Below are 24,807 nucleotides of genomic sequence, written 5' to 3'. Positions count from 1 at the left end.
TCAACGCTGGCGATGTAGTGAATGCAAAGAAACTTCACTTTTTCCGCAAAGACATCTGATAATAAAGTATAGATTTCGATTCTGAAAGCCAGAAAATTGTAACCAGGTTATTCAACATTGCCCAGATACTGCACGATGTTTATGTATATTTTTGTAGTGATCTCAGGTCGAAACTTCTGTTTCTAGCCCAGCTTTTACCTGCGTAACGAAAGGTGTACTGCTAGTATACGTGGTTACACTCAGCTCTGAGTACTATGGGGCTAGTTTCTTCACCACTAATACACGTGTCATATGGCACGTGCTACTGAAAGAACGACAGGGAGATCACGTACCTAACTTTTACTGCCCCCCATTTCGAATCTCTAAATTCTCGCCAGTTTTAGGCTCCCCGACTGATGCAAGAATTGTTTTAATTGACGAAAGGTGAATTTTATGTGATCCCCTGTTTGTTAAAACTCTTCTTTTTTTTTTCTTACTCTTGTACCTTTCGTTCAACCGATGGAGGGAGAGTAAGTCATGCGTCAAGGTGACCTCTTGCAAGTAAATCTGACACGTGATTTCATCAGAGATTGCAAGATTCCAAGAAATTGCGATGCAGTGATTCACGTATGGGAATTGATTTTTTTTGTAATTGATTCACGAGAAATTGATGTGATGTTTAAATCTTTAGAACGTTTTTTATTCGAGGGTACTGTAAGCGACGCATGAATTTGTTTGACAAATACTAGCAACAAAGTGAAAATAAAATCTCTGTTCATACAAATATATTAATAAACTCTAAATAAAATATCTTGACAGTTGTGTTTCGGGATCTCTTTAAATTCAAATGTTGGGGTTGTTAAATTTTCCGCGAACGTCACAGTGCTGCAATTGGCTGACGAGCCGTACCGTGGCGCCGTCTATTTTGAATTTTGAAAAGTCGTCTGCTATTCGAGTATCCGTATAGCGGTGGTCCGGGGTTGTGCGGGGCCCTCTAAGGTCACCTTGAAACGTCCAAACGTTGTGCAGGTGACTTCTGACAGCCGCCCGTGTGAAGTGGAAGGATTTTTCGTCAGCGAACGAGCGTAAATATTCTGAAATAGGAATTTAAATTTAGTGAGTATTAAGACTTCTTCATTGTTTTTTAATACGCTCATGAATCTGCAATACAGTAGTGGCAAGAAAATCACCATTTTTCTCCTCTTATTGCGGAGAGTGTCTGATCGTACATCATTGAAACTTTATATGATCGTCGTTCTCTCGTTTTTGCACAAATTTCTCCGGTAGTCGATCTTCATTTGATTTAATTTCAGTGGTAACTGTGTATATCGATGAAAATATGGAGTAACATGTCAAAATTCCATTATAGTTAATTCAATTAGATTAACCCAAGGTTATATCAATCATTGATGTTCAAAATCACGAGTTTTTAAATTAGCTTAGCTACTTGATTCATGAAACGCCAATCTAACTCCACGTTTGAAAATCACAAAAGCATAACGTATTCTGAAAATACGCCAGATTCCCAAAATGAATCTTGTGACGATGATAAATGTAAAAATGATCACATTAACTGTCAAAAAAATAATCACAGATATAATAACAAAATATCCGTCAGGCTTACGTCGAAGATCAAAATACCTTAAGCGATGAAAACGATCATGGAACTTTATCGAAATATAACAGTCAGTCTGCACTAATTATGAAAGCTTCAAAGCAATTAACCTTGACTGTTGCAAAGGCATATACATATATACCTACTTATATATATATATATAATATTGTCAACTTTATTTTATTTTTTAAATTATCAATACTGACCCGAGTAACCTCTTTTTGAGAAAAATATCCAGCTTATGTTACGTGGGAATGTTTATTTCACATCGTGGTAAATTCTGTGATTAAATATGATTTTTGTTTCCATATTATTGTATTCCAATATCCATTACTTAGTTTCCATGGATTTTTTTTCTGCATTACGGAGGCTACACCGATGTATGGTTTGATGATTGCGATGATAAAACGGGTGTGGACGAATTGGATTCGTTAAATAGTTCTCAATAGGCAAAATTCATATGCAGCATGAAATGATCGAAATATCTCAATCACAAGATCTCAATTACCAGATCTCATTTATTAACAGTATTACGGATGCCAATAGGTTGTAAATGTACCATGTGGAAAGCATCCTTGCGTGCTAAGGGAGAGAATAAAATGGATGAATGCAAAAAAAAAGGCAGATTATCGCGATACATGTGTTGGAAATCTACCTCTGAAATAACCAATTTGAATCATCTGTCTACTTAGATATTAACATGAGTATGTATTCTCAACAAGGTTGTTACTTTAATAGACTAATTAACAGAGTTATTTTTTTGCCACAGTTGCAGCCAGTTTGCAAAGTATATTTACACATCATGGAGGAAGAGCTGGCAGCACAGAAGTTTATTAAACCCGGTAGCCATAAAGGCAAGGGTATCGCAGTCTTCACTAGTGGTGGAGATTCGCAAGGTATAAAATTCAACGAATAATAAAAATGTCACGAAGTCATTGGAATGATTGGGGTCAGTAGTGCGTCTAGAAACTCGTTCTGCTCAATGAAAAAGTATTGGTCATTATTTTAGTTTTTGACCAAAAAAATTACATCTCACTAACGTAGGTTCATTGTTGACTTGTGAAACCAAGAAATATTCCTATTAATTAGCATAGAAAAATGCTAAACAATCATTAACATGGCCTTGAAATATTGAATTTTTGTAAATTTGTAATTATTATGGAGAAGGTTGAAGAAATGGTAAAAAAATGTTGAATCATTATTTAAGTCACTATCTTTAAGTGTGATTTGGTGATTTCCATCAGGTAGGCATGTCTCGAACTTTTTGCAGGTATGAATGCGGCAGTGCGTGCTGTAGTACGGATGAGTATTTACTTGGGCTGCAAAGTATTCTTTATCAAGGAAGGCTACCAAGGTATGGTAGATGGAGGAGACAATATTGTTGAAGCAACGTGGTCATCTGTATCCTGCATTATTCACAAGGTGTGCTGTGGTCAAGAGTAAAATACTTGCAAAATAAATATAAATAAATTGGAGTCTTGCCATTTTCGATAAAATTTATGATTTACTTAAACTCATAAAGTTCGGAGCATGAGTTAAGGTATTCTCAATTTGTTCCAGGGTGGGACAGTGATTGGATCAGCTCGATGCATGGATTTCAAGGAGCGTGCCGGACGGCGCAAGGCTGCCAAGAATTTGGTAGCTCGTGGAATTACTAACTTAGTTGTCATCGGTGGTGACGGTTCTTTGACGGGAGCTAATTTGTTCAAGGAAGAATGGCCAGAACTCCTGAAAGAGCTCATCGAAGCTGGTACATAGATTTTAGTTTGAATCATTTCAAGCAATCAATGAATTGAATCCCTACCATAAGAGCAGAGAGAAATTAGAAATTTCGTTAACATTACAAAGAGCAACCGCAAAGATTGCCTATTTTCGGGTCTGCGCGAATTTTTTCGAAACAAAGACCAAGTGATATCTTATGAGAGCCTTATACTCAAGAACGCCTGAGTATACGAATGCTTCCGGTGTTATAGGAAAGTAAAGTTGTCAAATTTCCATATGTTCGGTTACACATCCCCATAACTAATAATTTTTTTTTTTAGATTTGGAAGAGTGACCATGCTGTTCCCGTGTATTTTTCGACACTGAATCCGAATTTCACATCGCAAATACGCGTAAACCCCATAAATAATTCAGTAAAGTCCAAAACATCCCTTAAAGTAGGGTGTTGCTTTACTGAATTATTTTATGAGTATACAGGTATTTTTGACATCAGATTCGGATTCAGCGCTCAAAACAAATGGAAATATCATAGTTTGTTTTGCAAATCTGAAATTTTTTTTTATGGGACTTTAATACCGAATATACTGAAATTTGACAACTTTGCTCCCCCATATTTCCGGAAGCATTCGTTTTAAAATTTTGTCCTAAATATTTGGGTATCATAAGGTATCATTTAGCCCTCGTTTTGTAAAAATTTGTGCAGACCCCAAAATGCGGAAAAAGTGCCCTTTTTTGGAAGCTCTTTTCAAACTATTTCATTGACTCTTCAATTCATTGCTAGGTTTCAGTTTTTCTATTTTAATAGTGTGAGAAAAAATGACAAAATCGTGGCAGACATCCGAGATTTGAAAATGATTTCTAGAATTAGGACCGCTTTGTGGAACAAGTTGCAATATTTTGTAAACATATGAATTTTATTTGAATTTTCAAAGGTGAAATAACCCCTGAGCAAAGAGACAAATATCAACATCTTCATATCGCTGGTATGGTGGGATCAATCGACAATGATTTTTGCGGGACTGATATGACTATTGGAACGGACTCCGCTTTGCACCGTATTATAGAAAGTATAGATGCTATTGTTAGTACTGCCTATTCTCATCAACGTACGTTTATCATGGAAGTAATGGGTCGTCACTGTGGGTAAGTCCTACCTAGTTGATATGTATTGAAAATTTTATGATTATGAACGAGTTTTGATATTGGTTAGGTACCTGGCTATTGTTGGAGCTCTAGCCTCCGAGGCCGACTATGTATTCTTCCCAGAAAGTCCGCCCCCTGCAGACTGGCCTGAAAAACTTTGTAGAAAGTTGGAACAGGCACGTTATATGAATTTTATCAAAATTTTCTCAACCCACACACTACGAGTGTTTTGTACCACTAACTCAGCCTGATCTAACGAACGTTTGATGTCCTCGTGTTTCAAGTTATTGTTATGTATTTTGAAAAAAATAATCATTGTCTTTCTTGTATAGCTTCAGGAATTTAAGTCTCAATTCGTAATTATATAATCGTTATATATGTTGCGCAAAATTATTCTCCAAAACAGACTTGGGAGAAGATGGAATATAAATACGTACAGAACACGTATCAAATTACATTTGTAAGACGAACTCGTACGTTTGTCCGTATCTAAATATCTATTGCTTCCGCGTGAATATTGTTCAGCTCAACTAATTAAGAATCATAAAAACCCCATGAGATTAGTCTGCTTTAACGTAAGTCAATTCATAGCTAGAATACTTTCATTTCATTACAAATATCTATAGTCTACAAAAACAATACCCTAAAATATTTCACCCTAGAAGTGCTTAGTATTAGTCGTAGTAGTTAGAATCTACCGTAAAGCAAGAAAACCGAATTGCAACCTGCCTGACCTGTATCGCTGTTGACGGTACATTTTGATAAAATTCTGTGGGCAATTCAGCAATTTATGTTCATATTTTGTTTGCTCAATATATTCACATCATAAAAATTGAGAAAACTAATACAAAGTATTAATTTGCCGCAACATATCTGTACCTGTACGCTATATTACCTCATGCGGGATCTGACAATGAAATATTACAGTTACCTAGCTCTGGTGGCAGCCATGGCTTCCGAAGCAGACTTTGTCTTCATGCCAGAATGGCCACCCGAACAAGATTGGCCTAACAAGCTCTGCAAAAAGTTATTGCAGGTGTGATTATAAAATTCTTACATGGTGAATGATTATTTGAAAATTCCGATATTATATATTTTATTACTCTGGTTTCTTTTCTTATTTGTTGTTGATGGACAGGTATTATTTCTGAATATCTAAACAGCCGAAATTGGAGCAAAATACATTGTAAATAAAACTTTCGAGCACCTTGCTACTTCTTTGCTTTCTTTTGATATTGATGCTACCACTGTATATCTTTAGCTCACAACCAAGTTCAATGCATATCGTGTCTTAATATCACAGATAGTTTTGAATAAAACTAAACATCATATTTCGTTCTATAATGTATTGTATGCTCTTTATCTATCTTAAGGTCAGCTCCACCACTTCCATTTAATTTTTCTATTTTCTGTTGCTCCAATAATTGTAAGCTTGTCATTTTTTTTTCACACACTTGCTCTTGCTTCTACTATTCCATTGAGCGTTACTGTGTTCCAATGCAATAATTGTCTTGTCTACTTTCAAACATAAAAGTACCGAACGCAATCTAATGTATTGAAGTGTTATTAGTCAATAAATTTGACAAGCCTCATTACATCACGTATTAATTTGATCAATTTTGTTTCCATTAACATTTGTGCAACTTCAGATTTGAGCTGCTTATTAAAGTTATGCTGCTGCTGTTTATACATACTTATGTGTCATATACATTATATACATCGATACGAATTGTATCGACGCCAATGTAACACATTAACGTTCAGCTAATAAAAATAATATGCTATTTGAGTGGAGTCTAGTGACTCTGGTATCAGATTTTTGTAGTAAGTACATAAAATAAATTTTATCAAATAACTTCCTTGCTGAAAAATTCTACAATGCATCATTAATGATTTGAAATTTGCTTCAATCTTATTCAGGAGCGTCTTACTGGACAGCGTCTAAACATCATCATAGTCGCAGAGGGTGCGGTTGACAGGAATGGGGACCCGATTACTGCTGAGAAAGTGCACAAAGTCGTTGTGGACAAACTCCATCAAGATACACGAATAACTGTTTTAGGACATGTCCAAAGAGGAGGAAATCCGTCAGCTTTTGACAGAGTTTTGGTGCGAATTCTTTTACTTCTAATCGTACTTTCCGAAACTGAAGTTCTAATAATGCATTTTCGGACTTTCAGGGATGTAGGATGGGTGCCGAAGCAGTTATGGCTCTCATGGAGGCAGAAGGGGACACAGAAGCCTGCGTAGTCACTCTGGATGGTAATCAAGCTGTTCGTCTTCCTTTGATGGAATGCGTACGCCGTACTAAGGCAGTGGCTCAGGCAATGGCCGAAAAGAATTGGGAGCTAGCTGTTCAACTACGTGGAAAGTAGGTCTTGCAAATGCTATCTGATGGATTTCGAAAAATTTGGCTGCCTATAAATTACAGAGCAGCCATACTGAGTAAGGGTAGGTGCTCACTGGTGACTTTTGTCATGGTGACAAAAAATTTCTTCGCATGCTTTCTATAGAAACTTATGACGTTGGGCTCACTACGGTCATGAGACAGTCAAAGCACGTGACATTTTTTGTGACTGTGTCAGTAGTTACCAGTGAGCGCGGACTCTAACTTTTAAAAAGCCAACTTATTTCTGAAGTTGGAAGAAGAGGTTTATATATAACGTTGTTATATTAGTTGCACAATTTTATTTATACACATAATCTAATTTCAGAGGATTTGCTCGGAACTTGGACACCTATAAAATGTTAACCCGGTTGAAGGCCCCAGCTGAACCAGCTTTGGGAAAAGTAAGACTAGATGTTATAACCTATTAAACTAAATTCTCAACGTATATTTAGAACGCAGTTATATAAGGTGATCGAGAGAGAATGCATCGAATTTAAAGGGTAGATTTTTTATGAAAGTTTCTCTGAGAATGAAGCACGTTATTTCCTTGCAGTGGTTACTACGTAGGATTGAGTACATTGATGAAATAAATGATATTTAAATATATTTGTAACGCTGCTTTAGGATAATGACGGCCCCACCTTGACAAAGGTAATTTTATACTTCAACCCTAAGTGATTCACGCACGATCATGCATCGCTTGACAAATTAGAATTCGTTGCGTGATTCGTATCAATCTATAAACATTACCTGTTTTCTTCTATCTCATTTCATAGCAGAACACTATGTGGGGACAAGTAAGTCTTAAATAAATGTGAAGTATTAATCCTAAGCAACTTCGTCTCAGAACTTGCCTCTGGACCAAAAATTTTCAGCAATCATAATTACTCATATATGGTCATTTGTCATCTTGCCTTGCATGTTAAAAATTGTCTTTATCTAGTATTTGAACTTACAATTATTATTAATTTTTGTTTTTTAATTGTTTGTGAAATAGTTTTTCTCAATACATAGAATTTTTTTTCTTATTGCACTGCAAGTATAAACTACCCACCAATATTTCACCTCTTTTTCTACTCATTTAATTGTTCCTTCACGGAATTCGACACCTTATTCAAATACTGAATACTAAAAGCATGTTGCATGGTTCGTCAAAGTCTGCATATTTGTAACACAAACATTTATTTACAGGATCATTACACTCTGGCTGTAATGCATGTTGGTTCTCCATCGTGCGGCATGAATGCTGCTGTAAGATCTTTTGTTAGAAACTGCATCTATCGTGGGGATAAGGTATGTGAATATACTTTATTGTATTTGCAATTTCGCAAACGTATCTGGAATAAAAATATTCCAGGTTTATGGAATATGTGATGGTGTCCCGGGATTCATCGCTGGCAAACTTAAATTGTTGGACTGGCCATCTGTCACTGGCTGGGTAGCACAGGGTGGTGCGTATCTAGGTACCAAAAGAGCTCCGCCAAAAGAAGATCAATTACCGCAAATTGCTCAGAGACTTAAGGAATTTGGAATTCAAGCATTGCTAATCATTGGTGGATTTGAGGTATGGTTTTTTTAAATTGCAAGTCTGAATGGTCTGATTATTGTCAAATGTCGGTTGGGAAATTGAATTCAATTAAATGAATTTGATCACTGTTCTCGTTCTCACTTTCTTTTTTGCTTTTCTCAGGGCTACCAAACAGCATTGACATTTTGCGATGCTCGAGATAAATTTGACGAATTTAAGATCCCCATCGCAATGATACCGGCAACCATTAGCAACAACGTACCAGGCACCGAATTTTCGCTTGGTTGTGATACTGCACTTAACGAGATAACAGAGGTATATAGACATAGTATTTAAATATATCAAATCACATCTATATTTTTTTCTCCTTTTTTATTGCATATGCATTCAATGTCAATTTCCAAACATCATTTAAGAAACGTGTACGAGTGTAGTCATTTATTCAACTTTCAGATCTGTGACCGTATTCGTCAATCGGCACAAGGCACGAAGCGGCGTGTGTTTATAATTGAAACAATGGGTGGTTATTGTGGATATCTAGCTACGGTAGCTGGTTTGGCAGGTGGTGCTGATGCTGCATACATATTTGAAGAGAAATTTAACATCAAAGATTTAAATCAAGATGTTATTGCTATGGCAGCAAAGATGTCTGAGGGTGTTCAGAGAGGATTGATTCTCAGAAACGAAAGTGCCAATTTAAATTACAACACTGACTTTATGCAGAGGTTATTCAGTGAGGAGGGAAAGGGATTATTCAGTTGCAGATCGAACATCATTGGTTCGTAAAGTCCTAAGAAATCTATAATTTGACGTTATTTCCAAGTTTGCTTTATTCTCATCAGGCTATTGTTGACTATACATTCACTTTCTGAACATAGGACATATGCAACAAGGAGGTTCGCCGACTCCCTTTGATCGTAATTTGGGTACTAAGATGGGATCTAAAGCCGTCGAATGGTTTACTGAACAGTTGAAGAAGCACAGTACTGCCGATGGAAAAGTTAATGCAGTTACCCCAGATACAGCAGTGATGCTGGGAATCGTAAGACGTCAATACAGATACACACCGTTTTTAGAATTGAAAGAAGTTACCGATTTCGAGTAAGTAAATTTAAATATTGGGTACTTTGCATAATAATTACGCATCTTCTTAATGATTATTATTTCTTCGTTCACTTATTTAGACATCGTATCCCTACTTATCAATGGTGGATGAAGTTACGCCCATTGTTGAAAGTCTTGGCTAAACACGAGTCAACCTACCAGGAAGAAGGTCTGTATATAACGGTTGAAGAGATGGACTTGACTGTTGACGAACCAATCCTGTAAATCCGCCGTTTTCAAAATATATTATGAGGTAAAAATTACTCCAGGAACTTGGCTAGGAGCTGCGTGTGCGCAATTAAAGCTTAGATTAGGTGGTCATAACTAGGTATCCGGTAGTTTATTACCTGTATCATACGTTTGATAATGTTTTTTGGATAATGTCCACAAAAATGACACTAATTATAAAAGACAGCTTGAAATAAGTCCCCAAAATTTGTAATGAACAGTCAATATTCCAAAAAATCAATCGTTATATTTTTTCCTCCATAAACAGTCTATAACGGGGCGCGATTTTGATCAATTTGTCGAAAATTAAGTTTTTGTCCAACTATCTAGATCGCTGAAGTTGTGCTACATGCTACTAACTCATATTGTATTATTACAACTGTAATTATTTATAGCGTCTAATCACATCATAGCGGTCATTTGAACATTAGAGTAGTTACTTATAACATATTTATCCCTTCCGGTGCATACCTCCGTCACAACCTGTTGATTGCATATTGAGTCAATCTGACTGCAGATAATACTCAGCTTTCAATATCTTAGCAACTATGCACTTCTCGAAATACAAGGTAGAGATACTTTTTGTAATCATTTAATTAAACTTTATGTCTTTGCAGTCAGATTTGCAAAACAAATAATGTAACTATTGGAAAACGTGCCCGATATAGACCTCACCGCTCAGAGCTATTCAAGTGCAAAGAAAAATTTAGGGTCAAAATGACCCGATGTGCAGACAAAAGGTTAAAGTTAATAAGATATATTTTGACGATAAAGCATAGTCATTAGCGTAAAAATAACTTCCAAGCATTATTCTGAATATTAGCTTTTGTTCTTTTCTCAAATGCATTCGGTAACACGCAAAACGGTACATTTGATTTAATTACGTAACATTATCGATGCAATCTCACTAACGAAAAATGACAAAGTTAAATATTGCCTCTTGAAATATATAAAATTTTGTGTGAGTACACATTATCGTTTTTTAACTATCATGACACAGATAGTTAGTATAAATATTTTTAATGGTATCTATATGTGAGGATGATGTAAGGTAGTTAATACTATAATTAAAATCCTACAGAGTAGGGTTGAAAAGTATTTACTTGATACTTTAAGAAAATCATTCGAAATACAAGTTTATTCTCAGGTAAGAATATGATAGGTACAAATACAGTACCTGAACAGCAGAAGGTAAGTTATAAAATAGGAATTGAAACAAAAATTCGAATAACGAAAACTACGGAATTTGGTTATTAAATAAATGTTATAAACGCAAGTGTATGGAAAATATATTCAGCCAGAATCAGACTACAGTATTAATATTAATATTGTTATTATTATTACATTACTTCTTCACTACAATTTGCGATAAGAAAATTGGCAATTATTATCAAAACAAAGCAAATGAATTCGGAATGATTATTTCTTTTGCTATATAAATAAATTGATCTACTTTAGATATGAATTGGGATGTGACTCAAACAGAATGTAAAAATAAAAAACTATTCGAAAAAAGACTTTGTAGATCGTAATGGGGTACTATTGTGAATTAAAACTTTCTTGGCTAACTTTGTGGTCTATTATTCTGGTATAGGATTAAAGGTAAGGGGAAAAATTCGTATGGCACTCTTAAGTTGGGGAAGAAATTTTTATCATTCTGTTTAGCATTATTAAAAGCTATCGAAAGCTATTTGGAAAATACACTCGTCTACCTCAATAGATAATTCGTAATCGTAGTTGACTCTACAGATGAAGTTGACTCGAATCGCGTCGATTGCATGTGATGTATGAAAAAAAGTAATTAATAAAAAAAATTTGCTAAAGTTTAAGGCTTACGACCACAAAGAGGTACTTAGAATTAATTCATTTTCATTGCGATAAAAAATGCATAAAATTGGAAGCTAAATTATTACCAAAAATGAGAATGTAAGAGATGATAAGAAGTTTGAGAATGTGAGGGAAAATAATTCAAGAATGAAGTCGTGCGTGTATAAAATCGCATAAATTATTTTTCTTTGCCAATTCTATTCATCTATTTACGTTACGTATACCTATGATTTATACAATAACAAACTATTGATAGAAGATTCTTCGAATAGTTTTGAAGATTTGAAGACTAGAAAGAGGCAAATGAATCTGTTGAACAGTTGTCGTCATTTTGCATTATCCGTTTTCAATGTACCGTTGACAAAATACAAAAGCTAAAATCCATACTCATTGTATCAGAGAAAAATGATGCATTACAACAAAACATATTATAACCGGACAGAAAAAAATTACTAAAATGCAAAAAATAGTTGCTATTGTCAGGATATTAAAAGTTGGCCGGCTAAAGTACCATGACCAACTCCTGTAAAAGAAACCAACACAAACTTGCTCCTGAAAATCTGTTGAAGCCAACCAATTTATTTGTATACATAAACAAGTATACGTATTCATTTACACAATGAATATACTATTGATTTGAACATGTATTATACATACAAAAAATGTCAATCATTGTTCAATAATTAATGAGTCAACATAACACTAAGGACGATGAACCTATAGAAAAAACAAAATGGCAATAGAAGATTTATTCATAAAACCTTGAAGTAATTTCTTTTCCATAAGTAAATTAGGCTTTACAATCTTCCACCATAAATTTGAATAATAATCCTATAAGAACATTGAAAAAGTTCGGATAAAATGTGGTAGATATGTGTTTATCAAATACCTGTTATCAATCTCAAAATTTAGCACTCTTTGTTTACTTGGATTCAGGTATTATGTGAGCACAACTTACAAAAGTATATCAAAGTGTTAACAAAAAAAAAAAAAAAGAACTATTTATAAAGCGTATATACACGACAATATAAAGTTTTTAGCTCTGTTACAGAATATATATGCATAAATGTTATTGATATATACCAATGAGATGAAATTATTCATCAATAAGATATATGAAATGATACAAATTTTATTTTGTATCTTTAACGGAGTTTTACCCATCATTATTTAATGCAAATAATCACAAGATTTGTGTTTATACAAACAAAGAAGTATTATTTGTTAATATCTGAACTCAATATTAATTATTTTTTATTAATATATAAACGAAGAAATTTACATTTAGTTTATTTTTTAAGAAAGTATATTTTTGGCTCATCGTTGATCGATAACTATATGTAAATATATACACATATACATATACGTATAATTTTACTATAGAATGATAGTATTATTTCGTCATTCATTTTCGTGTTAAACATTTCTTAAATTATTTTCACGCTTCTACAAATTCTATAACATATGCCATATTATACTGATCTTGTACACAATCATCAATCGATAGTCTATTTTAATTGTGGATAATGTACCCTATTTGATGTAAAATAGAAATATCTGCTTATAATAATATTGCAACATTATTGTTGTCAAATAAACGATGTCTTACCCTGCTTATGCGAAACTTTTAATTTAGACCATTGTGAAAAATTACTTCCGAATGAAACAAGTTGAATACAGAAATACACATTGCAGTACGTTGAATGTATGTATTTGGAAACATGAAACGATATGTTCATACATACGCAGTATCGGTTTAATTATCTGTCCAAAGACAAGATTTTTTTATTTTTGACACCCAGGTTGATTCATCAATACTACTACGGTGTCTTGCAGAATCTGAGACAGATTACAGGGTAGTGACAGACCGGGAAAATCCAACATAGTCAGTAAATTTGTACTTCTGTTCCACCGGGAATGATGTATTTTATCGTAACTCTTTCCCAAGATTATTTGAAAACGCCAGGTGCTTCGTAAACTCAGCCGTATTTGCTTTTGGAAATAACTGATGCTTGAATATTGTGTCTTCTCACACTTACACAGAATTTAATGCGCCGTTGGTCCTAAACGCCCTCGGACGTTTCGCTTTTTTTCGTATTTCCCCGGCTGTTAGATCTATAATATTCGGAATGTCTTTTTGAATTAGTTGGAGTACAATTAGTCTGAACACGATGATTCCTATAGATTATCACAAGCAAGCTTTTTACTTCAAATTAGCGAACAAATGCATGTCTAACTCGTTTCAATTTTTTCGGTCGAAATTTACACAATTTCATAAACGCTGAAATTCGTTCGCGTAATTTTGTGAGGAGAATGGATTGCAAGTAGTCAAGAGTTGCTGAAAGCGTCGGTCAGAAATGGTCATACGAATCGATTTTGAGACGAGATTTTTTGGTAAAAAAAAAATAAGGCCAACCCCTTTGGATATGTAACGATTTGAATGTACCGCGGGAAGAGTCGAAGTAAGGACCAAGGAAAATTTGGCTCACCAACGAATTACGAGTTATACACCGCGGCTGATCCCACCTTTCTTCTGGGAGACGGGACACTCATCTACGAAACCGTCCATCAGAACACATCAGGTATGAAAATAAAAAAAATATAGTGGTACAGTGTCCCGTCAGCCGGTTGCAGTTCAAAATTATCAGAAGACAAATCTTCAAAACAACGAATGGGCATGTCGCCATTAATCACCTGCAGCGGAACGACGATAGAAGATTGAAGAGAAGTGATTCGTGATTGGAGAAGAGACGCTTTGCCCGCAACCACCGCCAACCACCTCCAACGACCACCGCTAACCACGTCGGGTTATGAGGTATAACTAATACATATTTACAGTATTAGAACACATGAAAAGTATTGTGTAAGGATTACCACAATTTTTTAATTGACACATTTTACCAAGAAGATGATGGGAAGATTATGAGAAAATTATAGAAATTTTATCGGCGCATTGAGGGCTACTGAATTTGGGTTTGCGCGAAAAATTAATTCAAATAATTTATTGTAAACATGACTAATTTGGATAATTGTAGATAAAATGTAATTACAATTGCCATTGAATATTACAAAAATGTTATATTCACCGTGCACAAATCCTCATCCTCCTCGTCCACCTCGTTCTCCTCGTGTTTCTCGTCCTCCTCCTCCTGGTCTTCCACCTCGTCCACCTCCGTCACCACCAACCACGTCCAACGACCACCGCTAACCACCTCGGGTTATACCTCGAATACTAATGAATATTTTCAGTCTTAGACCACGTCAAAAATATCGTGTATGGATCAACGTAATGTTTCATTGATACATTTTACCAAGGACATTATTGATCAGCGCATTGACAGCTACTGAAGCTGGCCTTGCGCGAAGAATGAATTGAAATGATTTATTGTAAACATGACAAGTTTCAAAAATTTTTGATAAATTATGATTACAACTGCCATTAAATATCATAAAGATGTTATACTCACTGTGCACAAATAGTAACATAGCGCCACGCGAAAATAGCGTGGGATCAACAGGAGAGTAATTGCGAAGGAAAAAGCACCTGCTAAAAAATGTCGAAAACGCGCAGGTTCTCGTTTTTTGGCTGTAACTTTTGATGCGTTGATCGCAGCGTTTGGGACTGCGCCCAATCGATTTCTCTCGCAAAATTACGTCGGAATAGTGCCAGAAAGAATGTATTCCAGCACTTTTCAAAATCGTCAAGATTTTCGCCAAAAATGCAAAGGGGTTAGCCTTACTTTTTTTCCATTTTTGGAGCCAAAATTTTTGGTCTCAGATTCGATTTAAATGACCCTTTCCTGACTAATTGGACCCCCAGGAACCCAGAAAACGCAGCGAAAAGAGCGTGGGATCAACAAGAAAGAAGTTACGAAGGAAAAAGCACCTGCTGAAAAATGTCGAAAACACAGATTCTGGTTTTTTTTGCTGTCACTTTTGATCCGCTGCTTGCAGCGTATCGGGACTGCGCTTAATCGATTTCTCTCGCGAAATTGCGTCCGAATAGTGCCAAAAAAAATTTATTCCAGCACTTTTCAAATATTAATCCTCACGTAATATTTTTGATGTGTTCTTATACTGAAAATATTTATTGCTATTCCAGGTACAACCCGAGGTGGTTATCGATGGTTGTTCGAGGTGGTTGGCGATTATTGGAGGTGGTCGGAGGTGGACGAGGAGGAGGACGAACTGAACTGAGTCTCAAAGCCCTGTTGACATAAAAGCAGCTATTCGATAGAAATTATAGTTTATAGTTTACACAGCCCATTGCATGATATTTCATTATAAATACATATTTTTCAATGTATTTAGGAATAATTTATCAAATATACAGAGGTCATGTGCAAATAATAAATGAATTGATTCGACCGCAGTTTGATGTATTCATTAGAGCTTTGACAATAAATTTAAGCTTTGTTACTTCTTTTATTTTATTATGGATAATCAAAAACATTTCCGACTATTCGTGCTGTGGAAGCATGGGGATTAAACCAAATGTAGCAAAAGATTAGAAACAGTGTATGTAGAGTACGGGTATTTTTCTAATAATGCAAATAGAATAGAACACCACGCCTTGCGAATTATCTTTCCAGACAGAGATGAATGATGAATTTTAAGGATTGCATTATCGTTGTTGAATACTCTATGCCTCATGGGAAAAGAGAATCTGTAACGATAAAATTATGCACCGGATCATCGTCGACTTTAACATTTGAAATGTCCTACCATTTTCGAATACCTCCTACCTCACCCTGCCACCTCCCACCATCAATGGCCACTTTCGACCATCCCCTATCACCTTCTGCCAGCGCCGACCACCTCCTACCATTTCCGAACATCTCCAACCATCCTGTTTACCTATATTACTAGATTAGCTATGATATGAAAAGAGAAGAATTATTCATTTCGAAATGGGATTCTATTCGACGCGCGCTCGATGTATTCCATAACATTAGTATTCATAATTATTCCAACAACTTTTCATTTGCTCTCTCGATCTTGAATTTTCATAGGCATAGAATCGAAACGTTGTTTTAGCTGGTCGTAAGTGAAGTATCTGCGTTGGGTGGAGGAGCAGAATTGTTTTTCGAAAAGTATTCGGATGGAAAAAAATTCAGAGTAACTGTAATATATCACGGATGCGCCAATTTTGATTAAGATGAAATGGATACTTCGTATATGAGACGGTATTTAACGCTGCGTAGTGGTTTAAAGACCTAGAAAGGTGATAGGGAGAGAAAGAACGACGCTTCTGAAGAATATATCTTCAGTCAACGGCTGACCATCGAAGGGCATGGCCGCTTGAGTCTGGAATCGGCAGGAGAGATGAAGTGCGTATTTCTTGTATGAAACGTGAAAACTAAAAGCATTATACATCATATCATATCATCATACATCATACATCACACATCATCATACATAGTATTAAAGGTCGAAACCAAAGTTTGGATGTCGGATGTTCAGAAAGTGACGTCACCAATTCAAAATCAGCTAGCCGAATTCCTCAGTCGGGAAACAACCGCGCAGTAGAGCGGACGGATGACAGTCGCGCTCCGCAAATTTCGAGTACCGGGTTCTCAACCTCCCGATCCCGCGCTTCGGGTCCGCTACGTATTTCGAGTACCGGGTTCTCAACCTCCCGGATCCCGCGCTTCGGGTCCGCTACGCGGTGAAACTCGACTTCCAGGATAAGCGCTCCGTGGTTCCTGGTTCATGTTTACAATAAATTATTTCAATTCGTTTTTCGCGCAACCCCAAATTCGGTAGCTGTCAGTCCGCTAATAAAATTTCTCGACTTCCAGGATAAGCGCTCCGTGGTTCCTGGTTCATGTTTACAATAAATTATTTCAATTCGTTTTTCGCGCAACCCCAAATTCGGTAGCTGTCAGTCCGCTAATAAAATTTCTCGACTTCCAGGATAAGCGCTCCGTGGTTCCTGCTTCGTATTTACAATAAATTATTTCAATTCGTTTTTCGCGCAACCCCAAATTCGGTAGCTGTCAGTCCGCTAATAAAATTTCTCGACTTCCAGGATAAGCGCTCCGTGGTTCCTGCTTCGTGTTTACAATAAATTATTTCAATTCGTTTTTCGCGCAACCCCAAATTCGGTAGCTGTCAGTCCGCTAATAAAATTTCTCGACTTCCAGGATAAGCGCTCCGTGGTTCCTGGTTCATGTTTACAATAAATTATTTCAATTCGTTTTTCGCGCAACCCCAAATTCGGTAGCTGTCAGTCCGCTAATAAAATTTCTCGACTTCCAGGATAAGCGCTCCGTGGTTCCTGGTTCATGTTTACAATAAATTATTTCAATTCGTTTTTCGCGCAACCCCAAATTCGGTAGCTGTCAGTCCGCTAATAAAATTTCTCGACTTCCAGGATAAGCGCTCCGTGGTTCCTGCTTCGTGTTTACAATAAATTATTTCAATTCGTTTTTCGCGCAACCCCAAATTCGGTAGCTGTCAGTCCGCTAATAAAATTTCTCGACTTCCAGGATAAGCGCTCCGTGGTTCCTGGTTCATGTTTACAATAAATTATTTCAATTCGTTTTTCGCGCAACCCCAAATTCGGTAGCTGTCAGTCCGCTAATAAAATTTCTCGACTTCCAGGATAAGCGCTCCGTGGTTCCTGGTTCATGTTTACAATAAATTATTTCAATTCGTTTTTCGCGCAACCCCAAATTCGGTAGCTGTCAGTCCGCTAATAAAATTTCTCGACTTCCAGGATAAGCGCTCCGTGGTTCCTGCTTCGTATTTACAATAAATTATTTCAATTCGTTTTTCGCGCAACCCCAAATTCGGTAGCTGTCAGTCCGCTAATAAAATTTCTCGACTTCCAGGATAAGCGCTCCGTGGTTCCTGCTTCGTGTTTACAATAAATTATTTCAATTCGTTTTTCGCGCAACCCCAAATTCGGTAGCTGTCAGTCCGCTAATAAAATTTCTCGACTTCCAGGATAAGCGCTCCGTGGTTCCTGGTTCATGTTTACAATAAATTATTTCAATTCGTTTTTCGCGCAACCCCAAATTCGGTAGCTGTCAGTCCGCTAATAAAATTTCTCGACTTCCAGGATAAGCGCTCCGTGGTTCCTGGTTCATGTTTACAATAAATTATTTCAATTCGTTTTTCGCGCAACCCCAAATTCGGTAGCTGTCAGTCCGCTAATAAAATTTCTCGACTTCCAGGATAAGCGCTCCGTGGTTCCTGCTTCGTGTTTACAATAAATTATTTCAATTCGTTTTTCGCGCAACCCCAAATTCGGTAGCTGTCAGTCCGCTAATAAAATTTCTCGACTTCCAGGATAAGCGCTCCGTGGTTCCTGCTTCGTGTTTACAATAAATTATTTCAATTCGTTTTTCGCGCAACCCCAAATTCGGTAGCTGTCAGTCCGCTAATAAAATTTCTCGACTTCCAGGATAAGCGCTCCGTGGTTCCTGCTTCGTGTTTACAATAAATTATTTCAATTCGTTTTTCGCGCAACCCCAAATTCGGTAGCTGTCAGTCCGCTAATAAAATTTCTCGACTTCCAGGATAAGCGCTCTGTGGTTCCTGCTTCATGTTTACAATAAATTATTTCAATTCGTTTTTCGCGCAACCCCGAATTCGGTAGCCGTCAGTCCGCTAATAAAATTTCTCGACTTCCAGGATAAGCGCTCCGTGGTTCCTGCTTCATGTTTACAATAAATTATTTCAATTCGTTTTCCGCGCAACCCCAAATTCGGTAGCTGTCAGTCCGCTAATAAAATTTCTCGACTTCCAGGATAAGCGCTCCGTGGTTCCTGGTTCATGTTTACAATAAATTATTTCAATTCGTTTTTCGCGCAACCCCAAATTCGGTAGCTGTCAGTCCGCTAATAAAATTTCTCGACTTCCAGGATAAGCGCTCCGTGGTTCCTGCTTCATGTTTACAATAAATTATTTCAATTCGTTTTCCGCGCAACCCCAAATTCGGTAGCTGTCAGTCCGCTAATAAAATTTCTCGACTTCCAGGATAAGCGCTCTGTGGTTCCTGCTTCATGTTTACAATAAATTATTTCAATTCGTTTTTCGCGCAACCCCGAATTCGGTAGCCGTCAGTCCGCTAATAAAATTTCTCGACTTCCAGGATAAGCGCTCCGTGGTTCCTGCTTCATGTTTACAATAAATTATTTCAATTCGTTTTCCGCGCAACCCCAAATTCGGTAGCTGTCAGTCCGCTAATAAAATTTCTCGACTTCCAGGATAAGCGCTCCGTGGTTCCTGGTTCATGTTTACAATAAATTATTTCAATTCGTTTTTCGCGCAAGCACATATTCAGTAGCTGTCAGTACGCTAATAAAATTTCTATAACTTTATAATCTTCTCATAATCTTTCTCGTAGATTATATCGATAAAAAAATTATATCAAACCTTACACATTATTTTTGATTTGTTCTCATGCTGAAAATATTTATTAGTATTCGGGGTATAACTCGAGGTGGTTGGCGGTGGTCGTTGGGGGTGGTTAGGGGTGGTTGCGGGTAATCGAGGTGATTCAGGAAGGGGGACGAGGATTTGTGCTCGGTGAGTAAAACACTTTTATAATATTTCATGGCAATTATAATTATATTTTATCTAAAATATTTCAAACTAGTCATGTTTACATTGAATTATTTCAATTCATTTTTCGCGCAAGCACGTATTCAGTAGCTATGAATAATCTTGTACAATTTGTTATATTATTAATTGATTAATTAATATTCTTATAATATTTAATGGCAATTGTAATTATATTTCATCTGAAATATTACAAACTTGTCACGTTTACAATAAATTATTTCAATTCATTTTTCGTGCAAGCACATATTCAGTAGCTATGAATAAGCTTATACAATTTATTTGTTATTAATTAATTAATTAATTAATCAATTACTCAATTATATTAATCCTTACACAATATTTTCGATGTGTTCTTATACTGAAAATATTTATTACTGTTCAAGGTATAACCTGAGGTGGTTATCGGTGGTTGTTCGAGGTGGTTGAAGGTGGTCGGAGGTGGACGAGGAGGAGGACGAGGAGGACGAGGATTTGTGCTGGGTGAGCAAAACACTTTTATAATATTTGATGGCAACTGTAATTATATTTCATCTGAAGTATTACAAACTTGTCACGTTTACAATAAATTATTTCAATTCATTTTTCGTGCAAGCACATATTCAGTAGCTATGAATAATCTTGTACAATTTATTATATTATTAATTAATTAATTACATTAATCCTTACACAATATTTTTGATGTGTTCCTATACTAAAAATATTTATTACTATTCCAGGTATAACCCGAGGTGGTCGGAGGTGGACGAGGAGGAGGACCAGGTGGACGAGGAGGAGGACGAGGTGGACGAGGAGGAGGACGAGGTGGACGAGAAGGAGGCGGGGTGGGTCGTGGGAGAGGACCTCTCCTCTCCTCAGAGGAGGGGAGGGGGAGGGGCAGGGAAGGGGGAGCGGTGGGCGGGGAGTGGGAAGGGACGGGAAGGGACGGGAAGGGACGGGAAGGGCAGGGAAGGGAAGGGAAGGGAAGGGAAGGGAAGGGAAGGGAAGGGAAGGGAAGGGAAGGGGAGGGAAGGGAAGGGGAGGGGAGGCGGGTGGAGGATGGGAGGGCGGGAGGGAGGGAGGGAGGGAGTGAGGGAGGGAGGGAGGGAGGGAGGCCGGGAGGGAGGGAGGGCGGGCGGGCGCGGGGGGGGTGGGGGGGGGGGGGGTGTACTGCTCTATTAACTCTAACGGGCTCGCATCGACATCCGTCCTCCACTCTCTCCCTCCACCCACCCCCCCCCCCCCCGCCCGCCCTCCCTCCCTCCCTCCCGCCCTCCCACCCGCCACCCACCGCCCCTTCCCTTCCCTTCCCTTCCCCCTCCACCCACCTCCCCTTCCCTTCCCCCTCCCCGCCCACCTCTCCCCCTTCCCTGCCCCTCCCCCTCCCCTCCTCTGAGGAGAGGAGAGGTCCTCTCCCACGACCCACCCCGCCTCCTCCTCGTCCACCTCGTCCTCCTCCTCGTCCACCTGGTCCTCCTCCTCGTCCAGCTCGTCCTCCTCCTCGTCCACCTCCGACCACCTCGGGTTATACCTGGAATAGTAATAAATATTTTTAGTATAGGAACACATCAAAAATATTGTGTAAGGATTAATGTAATTAATTAATTAATAATATAATAAATTGTACAAGATTATTCATAGCTACTGAATATGTGCTTGCACGAAAAATGAATTGAAATAATTTATTGTAAACGTGACAAGTTTGTAATATTTCAGATGAAATATAATTACAATTGCCATTAAATATTATAAGAATATTAATTAACTAATTGATAATATAATAAATTGTACAAGATTATTCATAGCTACTGAATATGTGCTTGCACGAAAAATGAATTGAAATAATTTATTGTAAACGTGACAAGTTTGTAATATTTCAGATGAAATATAATTACAATTGCCGTCAAATATTATAAGAATAATAATTAATTAATTAACAATATAATAAATTGTATAAGATTATTCATAGCTACTGAATATGTGCTTGCACGAAAAATGAATTGAAATAATTTATTGTAAACGTGACAAGTTTGTAATATTTCAGATGAAATATAATTACAATTGCCGTCAAATATTATAAGAATATTAATTAATTAATTAATAATGTAATAGATTGTATAAGATTATTCATAGCTACTGAATATGTGCTTGCACGAAAAATGAATTGAAATAATTTATTGTAAACGTGACAAGTTTGTAATATTTCAGATGAAATATAATTACAATTGCCGTCAAATATTATAAGAATATTAATTAATTAATTAATAATGTAATAGATTGTATAAGATTATTCATAGCTACTGAATATGTGCTTGCACGAAAAATGAATTGAAATAATTTATTGTAAACGTGACAAGTTTGTAATATTTCAGATGAAATATAATTACAATTGCCATGAAATATTATAAAAGTGTTTTACTCACCGAGCACAAATCCTCGTCCACCTTCATCTCCTTGTCTTTCTTCCACCGCCGATCACCCCCAACAACCACCGATAACCACCTCAGGTTATACCTTGAACAGTAATAAATATTTTCAGTATAAGAACACATCGAAAATATTGTGTAAGGATTAATATAATTGAGTAATTGATTAATTAATTAATTAATAACATAATAAATTCTATAAGCTTATTCATAGCTACTGAATATGTGCTTGCACGAAAAATGAATTGAGATAATTTATTGTAAACGTGACAAGTTTGTAATATTTCAGATGAAATATAATTACAATTGCCATCAAATATTACGAGAATATTAATTAATTGATTAATAATATAATAAATTGTATAAGATTATTCATAGCTACTGAATATGTGCTTGCACGAGAAATGAATTGAAATAATTTATTGTCAACGTGACAAGTTTGTAATATTTCGGATGAAATATAATTACAATTGCCGTCAAATATTATAAAAGTGTTTTACTCACCGAGCACAAATCCTCGTCCGCCTTCCTGAATGACCTCGATTACCCGCAACCACCCCTAACCACCCCCACCGACCACCGCCAACCACCTCGAGTTATACCTCGAATACTAATAAATATTTTCAGCATGAGAACAAATCAAAAATAATGTGTAAGGTTTAATATAATTTTTTTATCGACATATTTTACCAAAAAGATTATGAGAAGATTATAAAGTTATAGAAATTTTATTAGCGCACTGACAGCTACTGAATTTGGGCTTGCGCGAAAAACGAATTGAAATAATTTATTGTAAACATGAACCAGGAACCACGGAGCGCTTATCCTGGAAGTCGAGTTTCACCGCGTAGCGGACCCGCGCAGAAACTACACAGTGCTTGGTCAAAATTCACGAGGTCACGAACCTGTACAGCCGAAACTACGCAAAATTACTCCCGGAGGTCAAAAGTCATCAGGTCAAGTACCTGGACAGCCAAAACTACGGAGCGCTTGTTCTGGAAGTCGAGTTCCTGCAGGTAGTGGACCTTGAGTGCAAAAACTACGGAGCGCGTGTCCTGAAAGTCGTGTTTCACCAGGTAGCGGACCTGGAGTAAAGAAATTACGGAGCGCTTGTCCTGGAAGTCGAGTTTCACCGCGTAGCGGACCCGAAGCGCGGGATCCGGGAGGTTGAGAACCCGGTACTCGAAATACGTAGCGGACCCGAAGCGCGGGATCGGGAGGTTGAGAACCCGGTACTCGAAATTTGCGGAGCGCGACTGTCATCCGTCCGCTCTACTGCGCGGTTGTTTCCCGACTGAGGAATTCGGCTAGCTGATTTTGAATTGGTGACGTCACTTTCTGAACATCCGACATCCAAACTTTGGTTTCGACCTTTAATACTATGTATGATGATGTATGATGTATGATGTATGATGTATGGTGTACGATGTATGATGATATGATATGATGTATAATGCTTTTAGTTTTCACGTTTCATACAAGAAATACACACTTTATCTCTCCTGCCGATTCCAGACTTAAGCGGCCAGGCCCTTCGATGGTCAGCCGTTGACTGAAGATATATTCTTCAGTGAACGGCTCGGCTAATAACGCTGCCGTTCTGCGACAGTTGGATGACGAAAAATTTCGCTCGTATCTTTCAAATGTGTGTTAAAATACACTCGAAGTTTCAAGAAGCTTCGTTCTATCTCTCCCTATCAAAAAAAATAAATAAAAATCACCGGTAATCACCTTTTTAGGTCCTCAAATCAGGACATCATAAATATGTATACATTCTTCTCTCGGGTACCTATACTTTATTAAATCACTGTTTTGTTACGAATTTAGGAAGAAATTTATTCTCATTAATAATTTCTTGTATCGCTGACAAGTCGGTAAGTCCACACAGGCTAAATACTGGCTTGGGCTAACCGTTGCGAAGACTGTGTTAGTGGGAAGGTGAATGCAGCCAGCATCATGTCGAAATCGGCAACTCTCTTATGTTCTGCAATAAGTTCTCAACTCTACCGTTGGAACATCTCAGGGGACGTAAGCTGCACGACGATTTTCGGTTGTCTCACCAAAGCCCATTAGGGCAACTGTTATTATATTCTTCAGTCCACGCTCATCACGCACCATTCAATCGATTTTCGAAAAAAAATCTCACACTTTAAGAATCCATCTTAAACAACACTGTAACTTCTTTCAATTTTTGTAACACGGTCAAGGTGTTCTCTCAAAAACGCTGGATTCAATTTTTCCAGCCGCCGTATAGAAGTAAGAAATCAAAAGAAAACTATCCCCTGTGGTTTCGAGT

At 37.1% G+C, this 24,807-nt stretch overlaps 1 protein-coding gene across 6 annotated transcripts; it reads left to right on the top strand.

Annotated features, from left to right (window-relative positions):
- Positions 1 to 953: 953 nt before the first annotated feature.
- On the top strand, positions 954 to 13,148 carry LOC107219025 (ATP-dependent 6-phosphofructokinase). 6 transcript variants are annotated; one of them, XM_046732798.1, is made up of 17 exons: positions 954 to 1,095; positions 2,364 to 2,490; positions 2,865 to 3,016; positions 3,155 to 3,344; positions 4,249 to 4,459; positions 5,387 to 5,495; positions 6,380 to 6,568; positions 6,640 to 6,830; positions 7,174 to 7,249; positions 7,473 to 7,499; positions 7,628 to 7,645; positions 8,040 to 8,141; positions 8,206 to 8,412; positions 8,539 to 8,691; positions 8,830 to 9,154; positions 9,255 to 9,477; positions 9,561 to 13,148. In XM_046732798.1, exons 2-17 carry the CDS (start codon positions 2,397 to 2,399, stop codon positions 9,703 to 9,705), a joined length of 2,412 nt encoding a protein of 803 aa, XP_046588754.1. In that variant the 5' UTR covers positions 954 to 1,095; positions 2,364 to 2,396; the 3' UTR covers positions 9,706 to 13,148. The 6 variants fall into 6 exon arrangements, with proteins under 6 accessions (XP_046588754.1, XP_046588753.1, XP_046588752.1 ...); XM_046732797.1 differs by having other exon boundaries at positions 7,625 to 7,645; XM_046732796.1 differs by lacking the exon at positions 5,387 to 5,495 and adding an exon at positions 4,527 to 4,635 and having other exon boundaries at positions 7,625 to 7,645.
- Positions 13,149 to 24,807: the final 11,659 nt, after the last annotated feature.

This window comes from Neodiprion lecontei, chromosome 2 (genome assembly GCF_021901455.1).
Source record: "Neodiprion lecontei isolate iyNeoLeco1 chromosome 2, iyNeoLeco1.1, whole genome shotgun sequence".
NCBI classification, from domain to species: Eukaryota; Metazoa; Arthropoda; class Insecta; order Hymenoptera; family Diprionidae; genus Neodiprion; species Neodiprion lecontei.
This window is presented reverse-complemented; position numbering and strand designations above follow the sequence as displayed.